Here is a 19,098-nt window from a genome sequence, read left to right as displayed (position 1 = left end):
AATAAGTGACGCCCGTGAGAAGACAAATACGAGAGAGATACAAGAGAGAGAGGAGAAAGTAAGAGAGAGAAGACAAGAGACATGAAAGAGGCAAAAAAGAGACAAAAGACGAGAGAGAAAGGAGAGAGAAAGGAGAGAGAGACAACTGAGAGAGACGGGAGGGACACATGAAAGAGAGAGTCAGGAGAGAGACAAGAGCCGAGTGAGAGGGATGGGAGAGAGAGATACCAAAAAGAGATGAGAGACAAAACAGAGACATGAAAGAGAGACAAGAGACGAGTGAGAGAGAAGCAGGAGACATGAGAGTGATATAAGAGAAAGATGTACAAGACAGATCACTCTTATATATATATCTCATGTCTCTTCCACATGGGCGAGTGATATCAGTCCAAGATACTCAGACCAATGTCACACTCTAAGGCTGCATTCACACGAACGTATATCAGCTCGGTTTTCACGCCGAGCCGATATACGTTGTCCTCGTGTGCAGGGGGGGGAGGATGGATGAGCCAGGAGCAGGAACTAAGCTCCCACCCCCTCTTTGCCTCCTCTCCGCCCCTCTGCACTATTTGCAATGAAAGAAGGCGGGGCAGGGGCAGGGCTAAGTTCCGCGAATTAGCCCCGCCCCGGTCCCGCCTCTCCCCAATTTTGAACGTGAGATGAGAGAGAACGATATATGTGAAACAGATTAGATAGATAGAAATCTATCTAATAAGCCATACCCTATTTTTTTATTTACTTATTTAGGGGCGGGAGGCTTGCAATATAAGTCCTAGCCTGAAAATAAGCCCTAGCTACACTTCATGTAATAAAAAAGAAAAGAGCAATACTTACCTAGCAGGCGCTATCTAGGTCTCCCCCGTTAGTCTCCGCAGTTCCAGCAGGCTTCTTTGCAGTTCTCAGCGCTGACAGAAGACTGCTTGCTGGTAGCAGGGTTTGTAAACCCCGCCTCCAGCAAGCGATTGCTCTGATTGGTTCTCGAGTGCCACAGCTCAGCCAATCACTGCGGCGCTTGAAAATAAGACCCTGTGCCTCTTTTAGGGCAAAAATTTATATAAGACAGGGTCCTATTTTCGGAGAAAACACAATAGATAGATATGAGATAGATAGATAGATATGAGATAGATAGATATGAGATAGATATGAGATAGATAGATAGATAGATAGATAGATAGATATGAGATAGATAGAGAGATAGATATGAGATGGATAGATAGATAGATAGATAGATAGATAGATAGATAGATAGATAGATAGATAGATAGATAGATAGATAGATAGATAGATAGATAGATAGATAGATAGATAGATAGATAGATAGATAGGAGATAGATAGATATGAGATAGATAGATATGAGATAGATAGATAGATAGATAGATAGATAGATAGATAGATAGATAGATAGATAGATAGATAGATAGATAGATAGATAGATAGATAGATAGATAGATAGATAGATAGATAGATAGGAGATAGAGAGATAGGAGATAGATAGATAGATAGATAGATAGATAGATAGATAGATAGATAGATAGATAGATAGATAGATAGATAGATAGATAGGAGATAGAGAGATAGATAGATAGGAGATAGATAGATAGGAGATAGATAGATGGATAGATGGATAGATAGGAGATAGATAGATAGATGCTATCCTATGCAGTAGCAGTGTGTGTAAACTCACTGGCCTGGAGTCCGCTGTCTTGCCCTCTGATCTGTGGTGATCATGTAATTCTTTTCTTCCTCCTCCTTTAGGTTTTCGAATCTTGCTCAGGGCTACAGCGATACGACTTCCAACCTCAGCATTATTTTTTATCAGAGCGATATCTTGAAGATCATTAAGGAAATACCCAGAAGAATAGCTTCACTCCTTGTTTATTAAAGCTAAATATCCAACATTTTCCCAGTGTCTGTAGGGAAATGTACTGAAGAGGAGGGACTGCTCCAGGCCCATTCTACTGCTAACTGGGGGGTCTCTGGTTCAGGACCCTCATCTAACAGATGGAGTAGAAAGCAGTTATAAAGTGTGTCCTCCTATCTGGAGGACCCGGCACATCGTGCTCTGTATGACTTCAATAAGGAGAATGTAATGCATAATTATTCCTACGGGGGCGCTGCAGGGAAATTGTTCACTGGCTGTTGGCTTTCTCAGGAGATTACCAATTCTCTTAGCAGTGGGAGACCCTGTAATATGCTTTTTGGGTGGGGAAGGACTCTAGTTATACATAGAGGTAGTCCAATGATTGTGGGATATAAAACATATAGGCCATGGAAATGTAAGGCAGACTGATTGGCTTAATTAATCAGTTAATTAAATGCACCAAAAATGCCCCCAATTAATCAAGGATACTGGAATCTAGAGATTTCCCTCCGGTTATCTCATTTACTCTGCGCAGCAGGAATGGGGTCACTTCTTTTCCCACAATGCCTTGCATCCTGATATTGAAGACAGACAGACTTTAGAAAATGAAGTAAGTAAAAACGTATCACATGTTAATTGTAGCAGTGGTGTCCACTGACATTAGGTCCCCTCGGGTACCAGGGCTGGGTGTGGCATTCCTTCACCTTGGCAAGAAAGGGAATCTTGTTGGTGCTCCCTGGCTCATGCCCCACCAGCCATCCCCTAGCTGTCACCTCTGCACCCCTGTAGTCATGCCCCTGGATGTGCCCATTACCTGGCCTCTGCCAGTGCTTGCTGAATGGCTTTTTCTATCATCTGGCCAGACGCAGCATATTCTTCTGGAATGGGGACGGTGATTAGGACGCCGCTGCCCAGTCTGAGCTCCAAGGAACTGGCTGTGGGAGAAGGATAAGACATGATATAGATGACTAGTGGGGATGGTACCTGGGCATACACTGATGGCCACTTTATTAGAGCCCCAGGCCCTTTCACAGTCAGAGGTTCCCTTATGGAAATTAGAACCGTGACCCCCAGAGAGCGGCATAAAATCACATGACAAGTTTTCTGTGGATCAGTTTCGGTGTGAATCCACATTAGATGGGAAAATCAAGCAATCTCAGTAACTTCCAACAAGGCCCGGTCATCGGTGCTAGACTAGCCGGGGCCGGGAATTCAATGCCAACCTGGTGAGGTTTTCTCATGCAGCGGTGTGGAGAGTATACAGAGAATGGCGCGATTGAGGAAGACATCTAGCGAAAGGGGGATCCTGTGGTAAGAAACAACTTGTCACTGAAAGGGGTCAGAGGAGGATGTCAGGAATCATTGTGATGAACAGGCTGCACAGTCAAAAGCAGCCGTATACAATGCTGGAGCTCCAATTAAGGTGTCCGAAACGCACAGCTCAGATGGGCTATAACAGCGGACAGCCAATTCCAGCACTATTGTATCGAAGAGAAACAGAAAGGCGGTGGACAAAAGAGCACAAAAATTGTATCACAGTGGAAAGACATCAGATGAATCCCGATTTCTATTGCACCATGCTGATGGGGGGGTGGAGGGAAAATTTGGTGCAAGTAGCATGAATCGATGAACCTGTCCTGTTAGGCTGGTGGAAGTCAAGTAATGGTGTAACACCCCAGAGCGGTGACCCTGGGCACCTGGCTAACGTGAAGAGCTGGGACAGGTCACGGTGACACCATTCTCTGTCCCGTAGGGATGATACGCTGCCAAGGCCACTGTAGCCAAGCTTCGACACTGCTCTGGCTGGGAGTGCCAATAAAGGGATGAGGGGGGTAGTAGTATATATCATGTCGTGACGCCAGCATTCGCAGACACCGTTAAACAATGCGGCGTAGTAATAACACAGACATGTGTGTCGTACTTTGGATCGTCAGGAACGGTTGAGGCCCGGTAAAAGTTTACGTGAATAAACAGGCAATTACAGGTATCATTCACTTACAGAAATGACAGGCAGAAGCTCAGAGGTTGGGAGGAAACACAGGAACAATACGGCCCCATAGTCCACGTTATCTATATGTCACCGGTCCTGGAAATCGGGTATACTCCGGAGGAGGAAAGAGGTAGGGGTCTCTCCACAAGAAATTATTAAAGTAGAAAGGCTTAGCCTAGATGCACCCCGCACAATCACGTACCTCTGTGTGGTGATCCTAATGCCTGTAGTGTGAACGGGTACCTGGTACGGTGGGTCGCTCTATACAGAATTATTTGGGGGTTGCTCTCACCTACATGCGGTAGGGATGTCTCTCCTTCTGCTCCATATTAGACACAAGGAAACAAAAAGTGTCTCCCTGCGCCCCTGCGGTTTTTCCAGCGGATCGGGGAAGATCCTCAGCTCCAACATGGGGAGCCTGTCCTTCTTCTCCATTTGCAAGGAAGCTAAAGGTGCTTCCCTGCATCAGAATGTTTTCTTAGCACACACGGTGAATGGACGTCACGATGAATTGCTGCAGTTCTGAAGGTCAAAGGAGGCCCAACGCACTACTAAATGGGGTCTCTAATAAAGTGGCCATTTACTAGTGACTCATAAATTCTACGATACTGTCCAGTCTACGTTCTTTCTTGTTGCCCAACCCACCTTTATAAAAGGTACCGTATGTATGTTGTTGGGTCAGAGATGCGAAATATTTTGGGAGTCAGCGGTAATAACCTGCACTGACAATAACCAATGTAACACCCATTAGAAAAACATAGTTCCATTGAAGTGAATGGAGCTGAGCTGTAATACCATATACGACCTGTGGGCAAGTGTGGTGCTGTTTTTGAAAGAAACCAGCCATGCTTTTCCATTCCTGTACAACCTCTTCTATGGCGTAAATTGTACCATCTTACCAATAAGTTGTGCAGCCTCCTGCTCATTACTGACATGATACGGGGCCAAGAAGCCACTGCGTGTGGTGAAGAAAGCCGGGAAGTCTCTGGAATCTCCAAATGTGGAAACGCAGACTCCTTGAGTCTCCTGTCATTGCAAGAAAGAGAAAGAGATACGGAAATAAGGAGGTCCTACTCCAAGATAGGTAACAATGACGATCCCCCAATATCTCCCTCCAAAGAGGCATGACATCCAAATTTGACAGCCTAAAACAGCTGTATATATGGTGAAATCAATGACTCTATACTTATAGGTTGTAATCTGTACTCTACAGAGGTAGTTCTGTATGCACAGTTGGCCACTAGGGGCAGAAAAGAACATTTTGCATGTTTAAGCACCACCCACAAATTATAGGAACACCTTTTTTAAATCAAATTTGCATAAGCTCAAACTTTTTCGGGTCTGGTTAGCGGGACTGACCCGGAACAATCAAGACCTTGTTGAGTATAAACAAAGGGGAAAATGGGGCAGTGTGGCCATGCTTTCCATAGTACCAATCAGAGTTTATGTTTTATGTTTTCAGTGAGGTTGGCAGAATAAAAGCTGAGCTCTGATTGGTTCCTATCTGCCATTCTTGTAATTCTTAAAGGGGTTTTCTCACAACAGGTTTTTTTCCTGCCATGCAGACATCCTGGCCACAGCTCAGTAACGAAGTGAATGGCAGCAGGTGGCTGTGCATGTGCACCGCTGATATATTCACTTCAGCTACCCCTAGAGGTCCCATTGAAGTGAATGGAGGGGTGGTGCACTTGGTGGACATCCACTGCCATACACATTGTAACTGAAGCATGGCCAGGGTGTTTCCATGACAGGTATAAACCATGTTATAAGAAAATTCCTTAAGGACCCCCCTGGTAAATGCCCTTATTGGTAAAAAAATAAATTTTTCTGCTAAACTTCGCACACAGTTACTTCTCAGGTAGGTATGTAAATGATTAGAGTTGTGGTTCGATTAGACACTGGGTTTTGCCAACAGAGACCATTTTTTTCGTGTAGTGTAGCTCTTGTTTGTTGACCACTGGATCGGGGCACACAAGGTGACTGGGCTCAGGATGCCCCCTACAGACAACCAGTAGAGAGGAGAGTCTGTCCAGACTGTTAGGAGGTGTTGGGACTAGTGGATGTGTGGGGGCACACAAGGGAACCGGAGTCAGGACTCCTCGACAGACCCCCAGTAGAGAGGAGCATCTGACCAAACTGTTAAGGGGTGTTGGGACCAGTGGATGGGGGCACACAAGGTGACTGGGCTCAAGACCCCCCACAGACCACCAGTAGACAGGAGAGTCTGTCCAGACTGTTAGGAGTTGTTGGTCCAGTTGATGTGTGAGGGCACACAAGGTGACTGGGCTCAGGACCCTCCCCCCCCCTACAGACACACAGTAGAGAGGAGCATCTGACCAGACTATTTGGAGGTGTTGGGACCAGTGGATGGGGGCACACAAGGTGACCGGGCTCAGGACGCCCCCTACAGACCACCAGTAGAGAGGAGCATCTGACCAGACTGTTAGGGGCTGTTGGTCCAGTGGATGTGTGAGGGCACACAAGGTGACTGGGCTCAGGACGCCCCCTACAGACCACTAGTAGACAGGAGCGTCTGACCAGGCTGTGAGAAGATGTTGGGACCAGTAGATGGGGGCACACAAGGCGACCGGGCTCAGGACCCCCTTACAGACCACCATTAGAGAGGAGCGTCTAACCAGACTGTTAGGGGGTGTTGGGAGCAGTTTCTGTGTGAGAGCACACAAGGTGACCGGGCTCAGAATGCCCCCTACATACCAACAGTAGAAAGGAGCATCTAACCAGACTGTTAGGGGGTGTTGATCCAGTGGATGTGTGAGGGCTCACAAGGTGACCGGGCTCAGGACCCCCACCTACAGACCACCAGTAGAGAGGACAGTCTGACCAGACTGTTAGGGGGTGTTAGGACCAGTGGATGGGAGCACACAAGGTGACCGGGCTCAGGACACCCCCTACAGACCACCAGTGGAGAGGAGCGTCTGACCAGACTGTTAGGAGGTGTTGGGACCAGTAGATGGGGGTACACAAGGTGACCGAACTCAGGAAAGCCCCCTACATATCAACAGTAGAGAGGACCATCTGACGAGACTGTTAGGGGATGTTGGTCAAGTGGATGTGTGAGAGCACACAAGGTGACCAGGCTCAGGACGCCCCCTACATACCAACAGTAGAGAGGAGCATCTGACCAAACTGTTAGGAAGTGTTGGGACGTGTGGATGGGGGCACACAATGTGACCAGGCTTAGGACCCCCTACAGACCACCAGTAGAGAGGAGTATCTGACCAGAATGTTAGGAGGTGTTGGGACCAGTGGATGGGGGCACACAAGGCGACCAGGCTCAGGACCCCCCGACAGACCACCAGTAGAGAGGATTATCTACCCAGTCTTTTAAGAGGTGTTGGGACCAGTGGCTGTGTGAGAGAACACAAGGTGACCGGGCTCAGGACTCCCCCTACAGACCACCGGTAGAGAGGAGCGTCTGACCAGACTTTTAGAGAGTGTTGGGACCAGTGGATGGGGGCACACAAGGTGACAGGGCTCAGAACCCCCTGACAGACCACCAGTAGAGGATCATTTGACATAAGCAGATCCAAAAATTTCATTGTCCGCCATCCAGAGACAGGTGGCATCATCCTTAAAAACCCCTGTGTCTAGCAACACCATTTCCAGGCATTTAGCAGATGGAAATTTGGTGTCCCACCCCCTGTTACGTGTACTGCTATTAACATCCAACACCATCACCTTTGTGTCCAATGGAGTTATGAACGAGAAACATGGACTGCTACGTGTTAGAGCCGTATAGTTTTTAGGTTCTGTTTGGGAATTGGTGACATTCGTATTTGAGCATGGAGGCCTAGAGGTGAGCGCCTCAATCCTGCCTTTGCTGTTGAGCGGCACACTGCCCCCTGCTGGTGTGATGGTCTGGGGGCCATCGCATGCCACAGTCGGTCACCCATTAGTAGTGGTAGGAGGACCAATGACAGCTCAGCGATATGTTCAGGACATCCTGCAGCCACATGTGTTCCTTTCATGGCGGCTTCCAGCAGGATAATGCCCGGCCGCACACACAAGGGGGTCTCAGGAGCCCCCACAATATTGTCACATTTTTATGGCTGCCCCATCAACAGATTTACTGCCGATCTAGTATTTATGAGACCCTTTGGGGCGCCACCTTAGATAGCCGGATCTAGAAACCCAGTTGCAACATCTATGCGCAAATGGTGCCGCAAGATACCATACGGAGCCTGTATGCCTCCATGCCCGACCATATCTTATCATGTATCCAGACTAGAGGCGTCCCGACAGGGTGCTAGAGCCTCCTCCGAATTGTACAGTTTTCCTAATAAATGCTCTTTTGCCCTGATATTGTAATCACTTGTATCATCATTACAGTCACACATAGAAAGTGTCATCCTCGTCCGACAACTCCTGCTATGATGTTTCTCGTCTATGAATGTACATCGGCGCTCTCTCACCAGATACTCCAGGGTCCGGCCAACGTCCAGGATGGATTTTACCCCAGCTGATATAACAGCTACCGGCGTTCTTCCAAGTTCGGTGAGATCGGCACTGATATCCATGGCTGAAGCCAAAGAGGAAAAGACGGAGTTACCCTTTAAATGCCTTTTAATTACAAAAAAAAGTAATTGGGAAAGAATTTACTGTTTTCTCCATCGCGATGGACTCCACCAACCCCTCCTGTTACAAAGACGGGGATCCCAGCGTGATGTGCTGCCACCATTGTCCCAGACACAGTGCTGCCACCAGAGCGGCCCTGGAAGAAGCAGAAATGACAGAGCCTTTTATATCATAGATGTCCACTTCAGTTGTGGCCCCTCATGGACACGCAGCTGCGGGGCCCGTTACACTCTCTGTAATGGCCAAGACAGATTGGTATCCACTGGAAGGAAAACATGATAGCCTCTATTGATCGACAGCAAGCAGAGATCTTGAAAACAGTGAATAAATGATACAGAGAGTATATTGGAAAGTTGTATAAACCGTCATGATACAAAGAATGATATTCGTTTGCCAATCCAGAATACGGCTTTAACCCCTTAGCGCCCAGGACATCTGTGGGTCTGTATGAAGTTGGATCAGCAGCTGAGCCTGCTCCATTCACAGCCGGTGTAGGCTGTCATTGACAAATGAGACCCGGCGCCAACATCCACGATCAGCATTCAGGTCGATCGCGGCTGTTAATTCTGCTGATGTCAGTTCTGGCAGGAGGATACAAAATGCCCCGATCAGAGTTTGAGAATCTCGAATGTCTTCCCCCGCTTCATTCTCAGGATGAGATCCCGAGGAGACATTCAGTTGTCATGGCAGCCCAGGTCCTGCAGAAGGCCCCCAGAGCTGCCATGTACTTCTGCCTATTAAGATGTGCCTGTGTCCTGTCTTAATAGAGCACTTGCAGAAATACCATATACAACAATACTGAGCTATTACCATATATGGTATAAGCAATCGAACAATGGCAAATTCAAGTCCACTATGGGGACTGAATAAAAAAAGTAAAATGTTTTTTTTCATTAAAAAAAAAAGGTATTTTAAAACAAGTTTACCCACTAAAGATGGAGAAATTGCCTTTTTTTCCCCCATTGCGCTACACTTAGAAATTTTTTCTCGTTTTTCAGTACATTTTATGGTACCATTGAAAAATACAACTCATCCCGCAAAAAACAACATGTCGACCAAAAAATAAAAGAGATATGATTTTTGAAAGTGGGGGGGAAACAACAAAAAAGGGGAAAAAACAGGGCCACATTTTTAAGGGGTTAAATAATACCTCCTTAAGGGCGTTTTTTGACGCGATTTTGCTGCGTTTTTGGACGCAAAAGTCAATAGGACTTTCTAATGTTAAAAACGCATCGCATCAAAGATCGCAGTGCGTTTTTTAACATTAGTGTGAAGGCGCCCTAAATATGCTTATTACGGGCAAAGCCTTGCCAATAAGCCTTAGACCAGCTTCCCACAAGTGTATGAGCGCGCGTAAGTGTGGCGGTTTTGCGTAATATATGATACTTTTTTGCATTGGCGTATTTTAGGGTTTAAACACCTGGGCGCGTGCGCTAATACGCTCGCCACTGCGAAGTGTATTAGTGCATGAACTGTCCTTTTTTTGACTATTCAAACTTCACGTTAGTGCGTGGGAGTTTTAACCCTTTGCAATCCAATTTTAGATTCAGGGTTTCCTAGGGGGCTCTCTCTTTCTGCCATTATACAATGACGCCATCTGCTGGCTAGAGCCAGTACTGCGATATGGGACATGTTGTGGAGGCCCCCGACAACAAAGCAGCCAGTAATCTACAGTAAGAATACCCTGCCGGACGTCTTCCGACATTGGAGCTGTACAGTCTTCAATGAGAATGTCTTTAGACGTCAGACGTTAAACTGGAAAGGGTTAAAAAAAACCTGGAAGCTAGGTCCGGCCCACGTGTTTAAGCCAATACTGTACATGTTTCATTTGCGCTTGGCCAAGACACAACGATTGAGATAGCCGATTAGTCTTAGCCCTTAACCCCTTAGTGACCAAGCCTTTTTTGTTTTTTTTTCTATTTTGGCTTTTTCCTCCCCCTTTTTAAAAAATCGTGACTCCTTAATTTATCCATCGACGTCGCTGTATGAGGGCTCGTTGTTTTTTGCGGGACGAGTTGTATTTTTCAATAATACTATTTAATGTACCATATAATGTACTGAAAAACTTTTAAAAAATTCTAAGTGGAGAGAAATGGAAAAAACGACATTCCACCATTTTTCGGTGCACCTTGTTTTTACGGCGCATAAACTGCAACAAAAATGACCTGATAACTTTATCCTATGGGTCAGTGCGATTACTGCAACACAAACTCATATAGTTTTTTTTTTTTGCTGTACTACTTAAAGATTTTTTTTTCATGATATTTTAAAATTATTTTCTGTCTCCATCTTCTGCGCACAATAACTTTTTAATTTTTCTGTTAACATACTTGTGCGCGGCCCATTCTGTGCGGGCCGTCCTGTAGTTTCCGTTGGTACCATTTTGGAATATATACGACTTTTTGATCGTTTTTTATTACATTTTTTCTTGGAGACAGAGTGACCAAAGAAGTGCATTTCTGGCTTTTTTTTTTTTTTTTTCGGAAGGCGTTCACCATGCGGGGTAAATAATGCCCTACTTTGATAGATCGGGGGGTTTACGGACGCAGCGATACCAAATATGTATTTTTTGTTTTAGTATTTAGATTCTTTTATTGTAAATATTGCAAAAGTTTTTTTTTTTTACTTTTATTCCTTTTTTTAGTAAAACTTTATTGTTCTTATTTTTACATTTTCTCTCTGGCATTACACATAAGTGTCCTACCAGCTGTGCCCTGCATATAGCAGAGTCCTGAACAGTTTGTGTCGGCCGGGTTGGATGAGCGGGTCCGACGCACCAGAATATAGCTATCATACTGGTATTAATGACACACCTGGCTGAGGACATAGGGCAGATCCCTCCTCGATACTTTCACGCAGTCTTCGCAGGTTGCCAGGAACTTGATTTCTTCCTTACTGAGCCCAATGTGCACTTTGCCCTTTATGATGCCCACTGTCGCTGGTACTGACCCGTTGGCCCGGACTATTTCCTCCACTTGACTGGCCATGCTGTCATTCATATATAAAGACATATAAACATCTTAGAATTGGGACTGTTTTTGCAGGTGGAGGAATGGATTTGGGACTTGTGTATACAGCTCCGCTGCAGAGCTATGTGTTGCCATGGTCACAGGCTTAAGAACAAGCCCTTTGTTTCTGATCCTGTAGTCATCAGTTACTCAGAAGAGGGACTGGAGTGACACGATTGCTGGATCAGACTACACACAGGGTTTATTTGTAGTCGTAACCATGGAGACACACAAGACTGCATAGGAGCTGTATACATAATCTCCACCCCTCTAAAAAAAAAATACTTTTCTTTATTTGCACAGGGGATATCATTGACTTCATAAAGGGATAGCACAGGACATAAGTCCTTACCTGACATTTTGTGGATAGGGCATCCCATGTGTAATAATGGTGCTCTCCAGAGCTACGACTGGCTGACCCTCCGCCAGCGCCTCTTCCACACTCGGATGTATTCTGAATGTGGAGCCTAGACAGCAAATTTAGGTTTATTCACCTCTGTTCAGTTGTTAAAACTTATGAAAATCTGTTGTCTGCATCTGGGAAAGCTGGGTGAGAATTAATATGCTCTACACACAACTTTCCAAGACTCCAAAATAGCAAATGTATCATCCTTCCCTCATATCTGTATCATCCTCCACCCCCATATCCGTACCACTCTCCTCCTTCATAGTATAAGCTTCTTCCCCAATTTCTGGATCACCCTTTCCCCCATATCTGTATCATCCTTCATCCTGATATCTGTATAACCCTGGCTTCTCCCCCATATCTGTATCCTCCTCCTCCTCATCTTTATCATCCTCCTCCATATCTGTACCATCTTCCTCCCCATATCTGTATCCTCCTCATCCCCATATCTGTATCATTCTTCTCCCTCATATATGTATCCTTCTCCTCCCCGTAGGTATATGCTCCTCCTCCCTCATATTTGTATCACCCTCCTCCTCCATATGTGCATCATTCTCCTCCCTTATATATGTATCCTTCTCCTCCCCATAGGTATATGCTCCTCCTCCTCCTCCACATGTGCATCATTCTCCTCCCCCATATCTGTAGCAGTGTATAATGCTTCCTGTTTAGGTGTCTGTAATAGCAGCCATAATGGTTGTGACACGGCTGTCCCAGTAACCTACTTACAAAGGGAACTTACTTTGGCTATCAAACCGCCTGTGAGTCACCGCACTCCCGGCCCGAGCCACTGCGCTGGGTACTCCGGGGAAACATCTTCTCAGAGTAGAAACCAGCATGGCGGATTATCTGATTAGATGCAATAACAAGGACCATAAGGCTCACTGATCAGGCAAGCCAGCCTATCAGTCCTTGCCTCCATCAGGGTCTGATTGCTGAGCTCTCAAGAACATACTACACTGCACTACATAAGTAATGCAGTGTAGTGTGCCAGCAATTCAAGGATCGCATCTTCAAGTCTCAATGAGGCACATAAAAAGTGTTTTAAAAACTTTTCAATAAAGTTTATTAAAAAAGAAAAAAATCCCCCAATTTCCCTACAAACCCCCTTTATCATAGAAAAAAAAAACCATTACATATGACCGCATTCGTAATGACCCACACTATAAAAGTATTATATCTGTTATCCAGCACTTTAGTAACATGGCATGTTAGGCTGAATGAGGACGATGTCCGTCTAGTTCAGCCTGTTTTAACCTCCCCCTTGTTGGTCCAGAGGAAGGCAAAATAAAACCAGCGAGCCAATTAGCTCCTATGGAGGAAAAAAAATTCCTTCCTGACTCCATAGTGGCAGTAATCCCCGGATCAACCCCGCTGGTCACCTAATGTCTATATCCTGTAATATCACAGCGCTCTAGAAAGACATCTAGTCCCTCTTAAACTCCTCTATGGATTTTGGCATCACCACGTCCTCAGGCAGAGAGTTCCACAGTCTCCCTGCTCTAAGGCTGGGTTCACATGGGGCGGATTTGCAGCGGAAATTTCGTGCGGAATTTCGTCGTGGCAAATTTGCATGCGGCCGCTAATGCCGGGATTAGCCAGCCATATGGACGAGATTTCTCAGAAATCTCGTTTACACGGGACGGCAAATCCGCTGCGGCTAAGCGGGCAGAAGCCGCTGCTGCGGCACGAATTTGCCGACCACAGCATGTCCATTTTTTTTTTCCCGCTGCGGCCGCGCTCCTCTCTATGGGAGCGCCGGCTGCTTCAAAACCACTGCGGATTTTGAAGCAGCGGTTCTCCCGGCGGAAATCTCACGGTTTTTCGATCCGTCCCAATTTTGATGCCTCTCTGGGTATTCCAGTCCTCTCATTCAGTTTATTAATTTAGTTTCCCTTCCTTGAACCCCCTCCAGCGCTGTAACATCCATCCTGAGCCCCGGTGTCCAGAACTGTGCGCAGTATTCCATATGAGGTCTGACAAGTGCCTTATATAATGGAAGGATAATGTTCTCGCCCCTCGCCCCTATACCTCTTTTAATACACCCCAAGACTTTATGAGCTTTTGCAGCAGCTGACTGGCATTGGTTACTCCAGTTTAATCTACAATCCACTAGTACCCCCAGGTGTTTTTCCATATCTCTTTTCCCTAGCAGTACCCCATTTAGTGTATATTGGTGACATCTGTTTCTCCTGCCCATGTGCAGAACCTTACATTTATCCACATTTGCCATTTCTCTGAGCAAGCCCCCGGCTTATCTCGGTCCGTTTGTAGTCATACATTGTCCTCCGTTGCATTAATTATATTGTATCATCTAAAATATTGATATTTTGCTGTGCAGCCCCTCTATCAGGTTGTTGATAAATATATTAAACAGAATGGGGCCTAGTACTGAGCCCTGTGGCCCCCACTAGCAATGGTGGCCCAGTCAGAGTATGAACCATTTATTACCCCCTCTGCTTTCTATCTCTGAGCCAGTTCTTTACCCAGATACACACGTTTTCACCCAATCCGAGCTTCTCATTTTATATATCAGCCTATTATACGGCACGGTGACAAATGCTTTAGAGAAGTCCAGATATACGAGATCAATAGACTCTCCCAGGTCCAGCCTAGAGCTTACTTCATGGTAGAAGCTGATCAGATTGGTCTGACATGATCGACCCTTCATGAACCCATGTTGAGGAGGAGTTATTCCGTTGTTCTCCTTGAGGTATTCTTCGAAGGCGTCTCTCAGAAACCTCTCAAATATTTTTCCAGTTATTGAAGTGAGACTTACTGGACTGTAGTTATCAGGTTCACTTTTGGACCCCTTTTTGTATATTGGAACCAGATTGGCAATGCGCCAATCCAATGATACAACCCCGGTCTCAATAGTTCCCATAAATATAAGAAAAAGCGGTCTAGCTATCATGTCACTTAGTTCCCTTAGAAGTCTTAGGCTGGGTTCACACAGGACAGATTTGCCGTGGAAATTCCGTCGCAAATCCGCCTGTGGCCACTAATCCCCAGACTAGCCAGCCATGTGGATGAGATTTGTCAAAAATCTCGTCCACATGGGACGGCCAATCCGGCGCAGGTTCCCCAGCCGCAGCATGTCGATTTTTTGTTTTCCGTGAGGCCAGCACAGAAATAGAACACGGCATGATTCGCTTACCATGTGGATTTTCACGCGGTCAAATCGCGGCAGTGAGCATAGGATTGCATTAAACTAATGTAATCCTATGTACAGCGTGCCACGATGGAAATTCAGCAGTAAAAAATGCAACTGAATTTTCATCTGTCGGCATTGGGCTTAAAATGGCTTAAATGCAAACTACAACTGTCCATCTTTCCCTCAGTCCCTCCATCTTTCCCTCAGTCCCTCCATCTTTCCCTCCGTCCCTCCATCTTTCCCTCCGTCCCTCCATCTTTCCCTCTGCCCCTCCATCTTTCCCTCCGCCCCTCCATCTTTCCCTCAGTCTCTCCATCTTTCCCTCAGTCCCTCCATCTTTCCCTCAGTCCCTCCATCTTTCCCTCCGTCCCTCCATCTTTCCCTCCGCCCCTCCATCTTTCCCTCTGCCCCTCCATTTTTCCCTCAGTCCCTCCATCTTTCCCTCAGTCCCTCCATCTTTCCCTCAGTCCCTCCATCTTTCCCTTAGTCCCTCCATCTTTCCCTCCGCCCCTTCATCTTTCCCTTCGCTCCTCCATTTTTTCCTCCGCCCCTCCATCTTTCCCTCCGCCCCTCCATCTTTCCCTCAGTCCCTCCATCTTTCCCTCCATCCCTCCATCTTTCCCTCAGTCCCTCCATCTTTCCCTTCGTCCCTCCATCTTTCCCTCCGTCCCTCCATCTTTCCCTCAGTCCCTCCATCTTTCCCTCCGCCCCTCCATCTTTCCCTCAGTCCCTCCATCTTTCCCTCCGCCCCTCCATTTTTCCCTTTGTCTTTCCCTCCGTCCCTCCATCTTTCCCTCCGCCCCTCCATCTTTCCCTCCGTCCCTCCATCTTTCCCTCAGTCCCTCCATCTTTCCCTCCACCCCTCCATCTTTCCCTCAGTCCCTCCATCTTTCCCTCAGTCCCTTCATCTTTCCCTTCGCTCCTCCATTTTTTCCTCCGCCCCTCCATCTTTCCCTCCGTTCCTCCATCTTTCCCTCAGTCCCTCCATCTTTCCCTCCGCCCCTCCATCTTTCCCTCCGCCCCTCCATCTTTCCCTCCATTTTTCCCTCAGTCCCTCCATCTTTCCCTCCATCTTTCCCTCAGTCCCTCCATCTTTCCCTCAGTCCCTCCATCTTTCCCCCCGTCCCTCCATCTTTTCCTCAGTCCCTCCATCTTTCCCTCAGTCCCTCCATCTTTCCCTCTGTCCCTCCATCTTTCCCTCCGTCCCTCCATCTTTCCCTCTGTCCCTCCATCTTTCCCTCTGTCCCTCCATCTTTCCCTCAGTCCCTCCGCCCCTCCATCTTTCCCTCCGCCCCTCCATTTTTCCCTCTGTCTTTCCCTCCGTCCCTCCATCTTTCTCTCAGTCCCTTTATCTTTCCCTTCGCTCCTCCATCTTTCCCTCAGTCCCTCCATCTTTCCCTCAGTCCCTCCATCTTTCCCTCAGTCCCTCCATCTTTCCCTCCGCCCCTCCATCTTTCCCTCCGTCCCTCCATCTTTCCCTCCGTCCCTCCATCTTTCCCTCCGTCCCTCCATCTTTCCCTCCGCCCCTCCATCTTTCCCTCCGTCCCTCCATCTTTCCCTCTGTCCCTCCATCTTTCTCTCCGTCCCTCCATCTTTCCCTCAGTCCCTCCTTCTTTCCCTCAGTCCCTCCTTCTTTCCCTCCGCCCCTCCATCTTTCCCTCCGCCCCCCATCTTTCCCTCCGCTCCTCCATCTTTCCCTCTGTCCCTCCTTCTTTCCCTCAGTCCCTCCTTCTTTCCCTTCGCTCCTCCATCTTTCCCTCCGCTCCTCCATCTTTCCCTCAGTCCCTCCATCTTTCCCTCCGTCTTTCCCTCCATCTTTCCCTCTGTCTTTCCCTCCGTCCCTCCATCTTTCCCTCTGTCTTTCCCTCCGCTCCTCCATCTTTCCCTCCGCTCCTCCATCTTTCCCTCCGCCCCTCCATCTTTCCCTCCGTCCCTCCATCTTTCCCTCCGTCCCTCCATCTGTCCCTCCGTCTTTCCCTCCGCCCCTCCATCTTTCCCTCAGTCCCTCCATCTTTCCCTCCATCTTTCCCTCCATCTTTCCCTCTGTCTTTCCCTCCGTCCCTCCTAGCGCCAACAGATTCTTTACAATTCATATCTATCTCATGAAATATAAAAAAAAAACAAAAAAAAAAAACAGATCTCGCTGAAGAATGGATCGTACTTCAGTTGTGCCGTCACACCATCACAACTAGAGGAAAACCCTGCGATTTCTGCTGCGAATGTGATGCATTTTCGAGAAAACCGTATTTTCTCTCTGCAACACGTGACTTTGGCGCGCGTGAAATTGGATGTTGTTTCAATAGGAAAAATAAAAATACTATTTCCATGGCATGAAGACTGCGCCTCCGTGTATCAGCAATCCGTCAGATGAAACTCGCCCGTGTGAATACAGCCCAGTACAAGAAGTTTTCTACTTGGCTCAAAGTTAATAAGACATCCGAGCGGGCACTGAATGAATGCAGCATGGCAGATTTCATGCAGGGGGCTCATTTGGTGCCAGTCTTACCTTCAGACACCCACGCTGGGTCTTCAGTGCAGCCCAAGAAGGAGGTGGGGTGGGGGGATCACGGTGACATGACCCTCCTCGTCACTCTGTAGCTTATCATTAACCAGTAGACCAGGGGGTGAAGGGAGGGGACAGACCAGGGGGCACCATGCCTGCTTCCTAACAAGGACACAGGGGGAGGGGGAAATGCTGGAGGCCCATAAAGGGGCGCAAGCCACCATGGAATAGTGAAATCAGGAAACCTTATACATTGTAGCAAATCCTCTAAATGATAATGGGTTGACTACTGTGGTGAAACTACAACTCCCAGCATGCTCTATGTTGTCACTTTTCGTTACCCTTCGGGTGTTTCTGGTTTTGGTGGATATCCCATGTTAGGCTCTGCTCACGTTTGGAAACATAGATGCGGTATTGTAGCGAGCGGTGGCGGGCGACACGGGGATCAAGGTTCAAAGTCCTGACGCTTACTAAGGCCGGATTCACACGGACGCATTTGAGCAGCATTTTGCGCATCCAATACGGAGTGAATAAAACCCATTGATTTCAGTGGGTTCGCTTACCTAAGCGTATTTTGCAGGCGCTGCTTTCCTTCACATTTGCGCACAAAAATAGCGCATAATGAACTAATAAAGTTAATTGCTCATTTCAACGGATGGGAGCGCCGATGTGTTTCTTTTTTTTTCACGTGTAAATATGAATTCCCACTGCGCAAATATGTGCTTATGCCCGTGTGACACCAGCCTAAGGCCTCTATCACATGGGGGGCTTACGTGTGCAAAAAAACACCCACATAACAAACGTGTGGCTACTGGAACCAATGGTTTCCTACGGGAAGGTTCACATTTTGAGGGCAGTTTCAGACGGCCGTATGCGCCACTATGCTGATCGTTACGGAGTGTAGTTGCGCATGAAAGAGGTCTCTTCTTTTTTCTTCGTCCGTTCAAACTCCACGCCATGGCGCAAGAGTTTGAAAAAAAACAGCAGGAAGAGACGTCCTGCCCGATCTTTCCCGCTACGGAGCATCTTTGCACGTGAACCCGGCGAAAGTCTTTTTTTTTTTTCGAATTTCGCACTATTGCGTGCAAGAAAAGCGGGTGCCAGAAAGAGGGCAATGTGGTCTTACGCATAGCGATAGCCAGAATCCCGCTGATCAAAATGAAACGTTGCAATCAATGTTTCCGTTTCGTGACGTTTTGCGACCGACAGCCGCAAAACAGGAGGAGATTACAGCCATGTGTTTAGGCACTAAGTAACAATATAGTAATGAGCATTAGTTCAGCGATGGCGGAGAGCGTCCCTCAGTCTAACGAGGACAACGCTAAATGCTTGAAGGGTAGTCCGCATCGGGAGGAAGTGTGCGCTGCTAATAGATAGACTTCTATGGGTCTATTGCTGGGCAAAACACAGGAACATGGAGTGGCTCCTATTTTTTGCGCACACATGTAATGCGCTTGAGAACACCTATTGTCCGTGTTTAGCGCGTACAGATTTTGCGAGTGCAAAAACGCACGCAAACACGGCCGTGTGAACGACCCCCTAGAAAGTGAATGTGTAACTGGAATACCCCCTTGGGCCA

General features: G+C 47.1%; 1 protein-coding gene across 3 annotated transcripts in view; it reads right to left on the bottom strand.

Annotated features, from left to right (window-relative positions):
• The window catches only part of LOC136611009 (uncharacterized), a 48,339-nt gene extending 30,740 nt beyond the window's left edge, over positions 1 to 17,599 (bottom strand). For 2 of the 3 annotated variants that reach the window (XM_066590247.1, XM_066590248.1), the window contains exons 1-10: positions 17,523 to 17,599; positions 12,605 to 12,711; positions 11,809 to 11,923; positions 11,262 to 11,436; positions 8,473 to 8,584; positions 8,286 to 8,392; positions 4,752 to 4,878; positions 2,677 to 2,797; positions 2,352 to 2,437; positions 1,686 to 1,828 (exon numbers count right to left, since the gene is read on the bottom strand). In XM_066590247.1, the coding sequence (XP_066446344.1) occupies positions 1,686 to 1,828; positions 2,352 to 2,437; positions 2,677 to 2,797; positions 4,752 to 4,878; positions 8,286 to 8,392; positions 8,473 to 8,584; positions 11,262 to 11,436; positions 11,809 to 11,923; positions 12,605 to 12,701 (1,083 nt within the window). In that variant the 5' untranslated portion in view covers positions 12,702 to 12,711; positions 17,523 to 17,599. The remainder of the gene's footprint in view (positions 1 to 1,685; positions 1,829 to 2,351; positions 2,438 to 2,676; positions 2,798 to 4,751; positions 4,879 to 8,285; positions 8,393 to 8,472; positions 8,585 to 11,261; positions 11,437 to 11,808; positions 11,924 to 12,604; positions 12,712 to 17,522) is intronic. The other variant, XM_066590249.1, reaches the window with a different exon arrangement.
• Positions 17,600 to 19,098: the final 1,499 nt, after the last annotated feature.

Source organism: Eleutherodactylus coqui, chromosome 2, assembly GCF_035609145.1.
Source record: "Eleutherodactylus coqui strain aEleCoq1 chromosome 2, aEleCoq1.hap1, whole genome shotgun sequence".
Lineage (NCBI taxonomy): Eukaryota > Metazoa > Chordata > Amphibia > Anura > Eleutherodactylidae > Eleutherodactylus > Eleutherodactylus coqui.
This window is presented reverse-complemented; position numbering and strand designations above follow the sequence as displayed.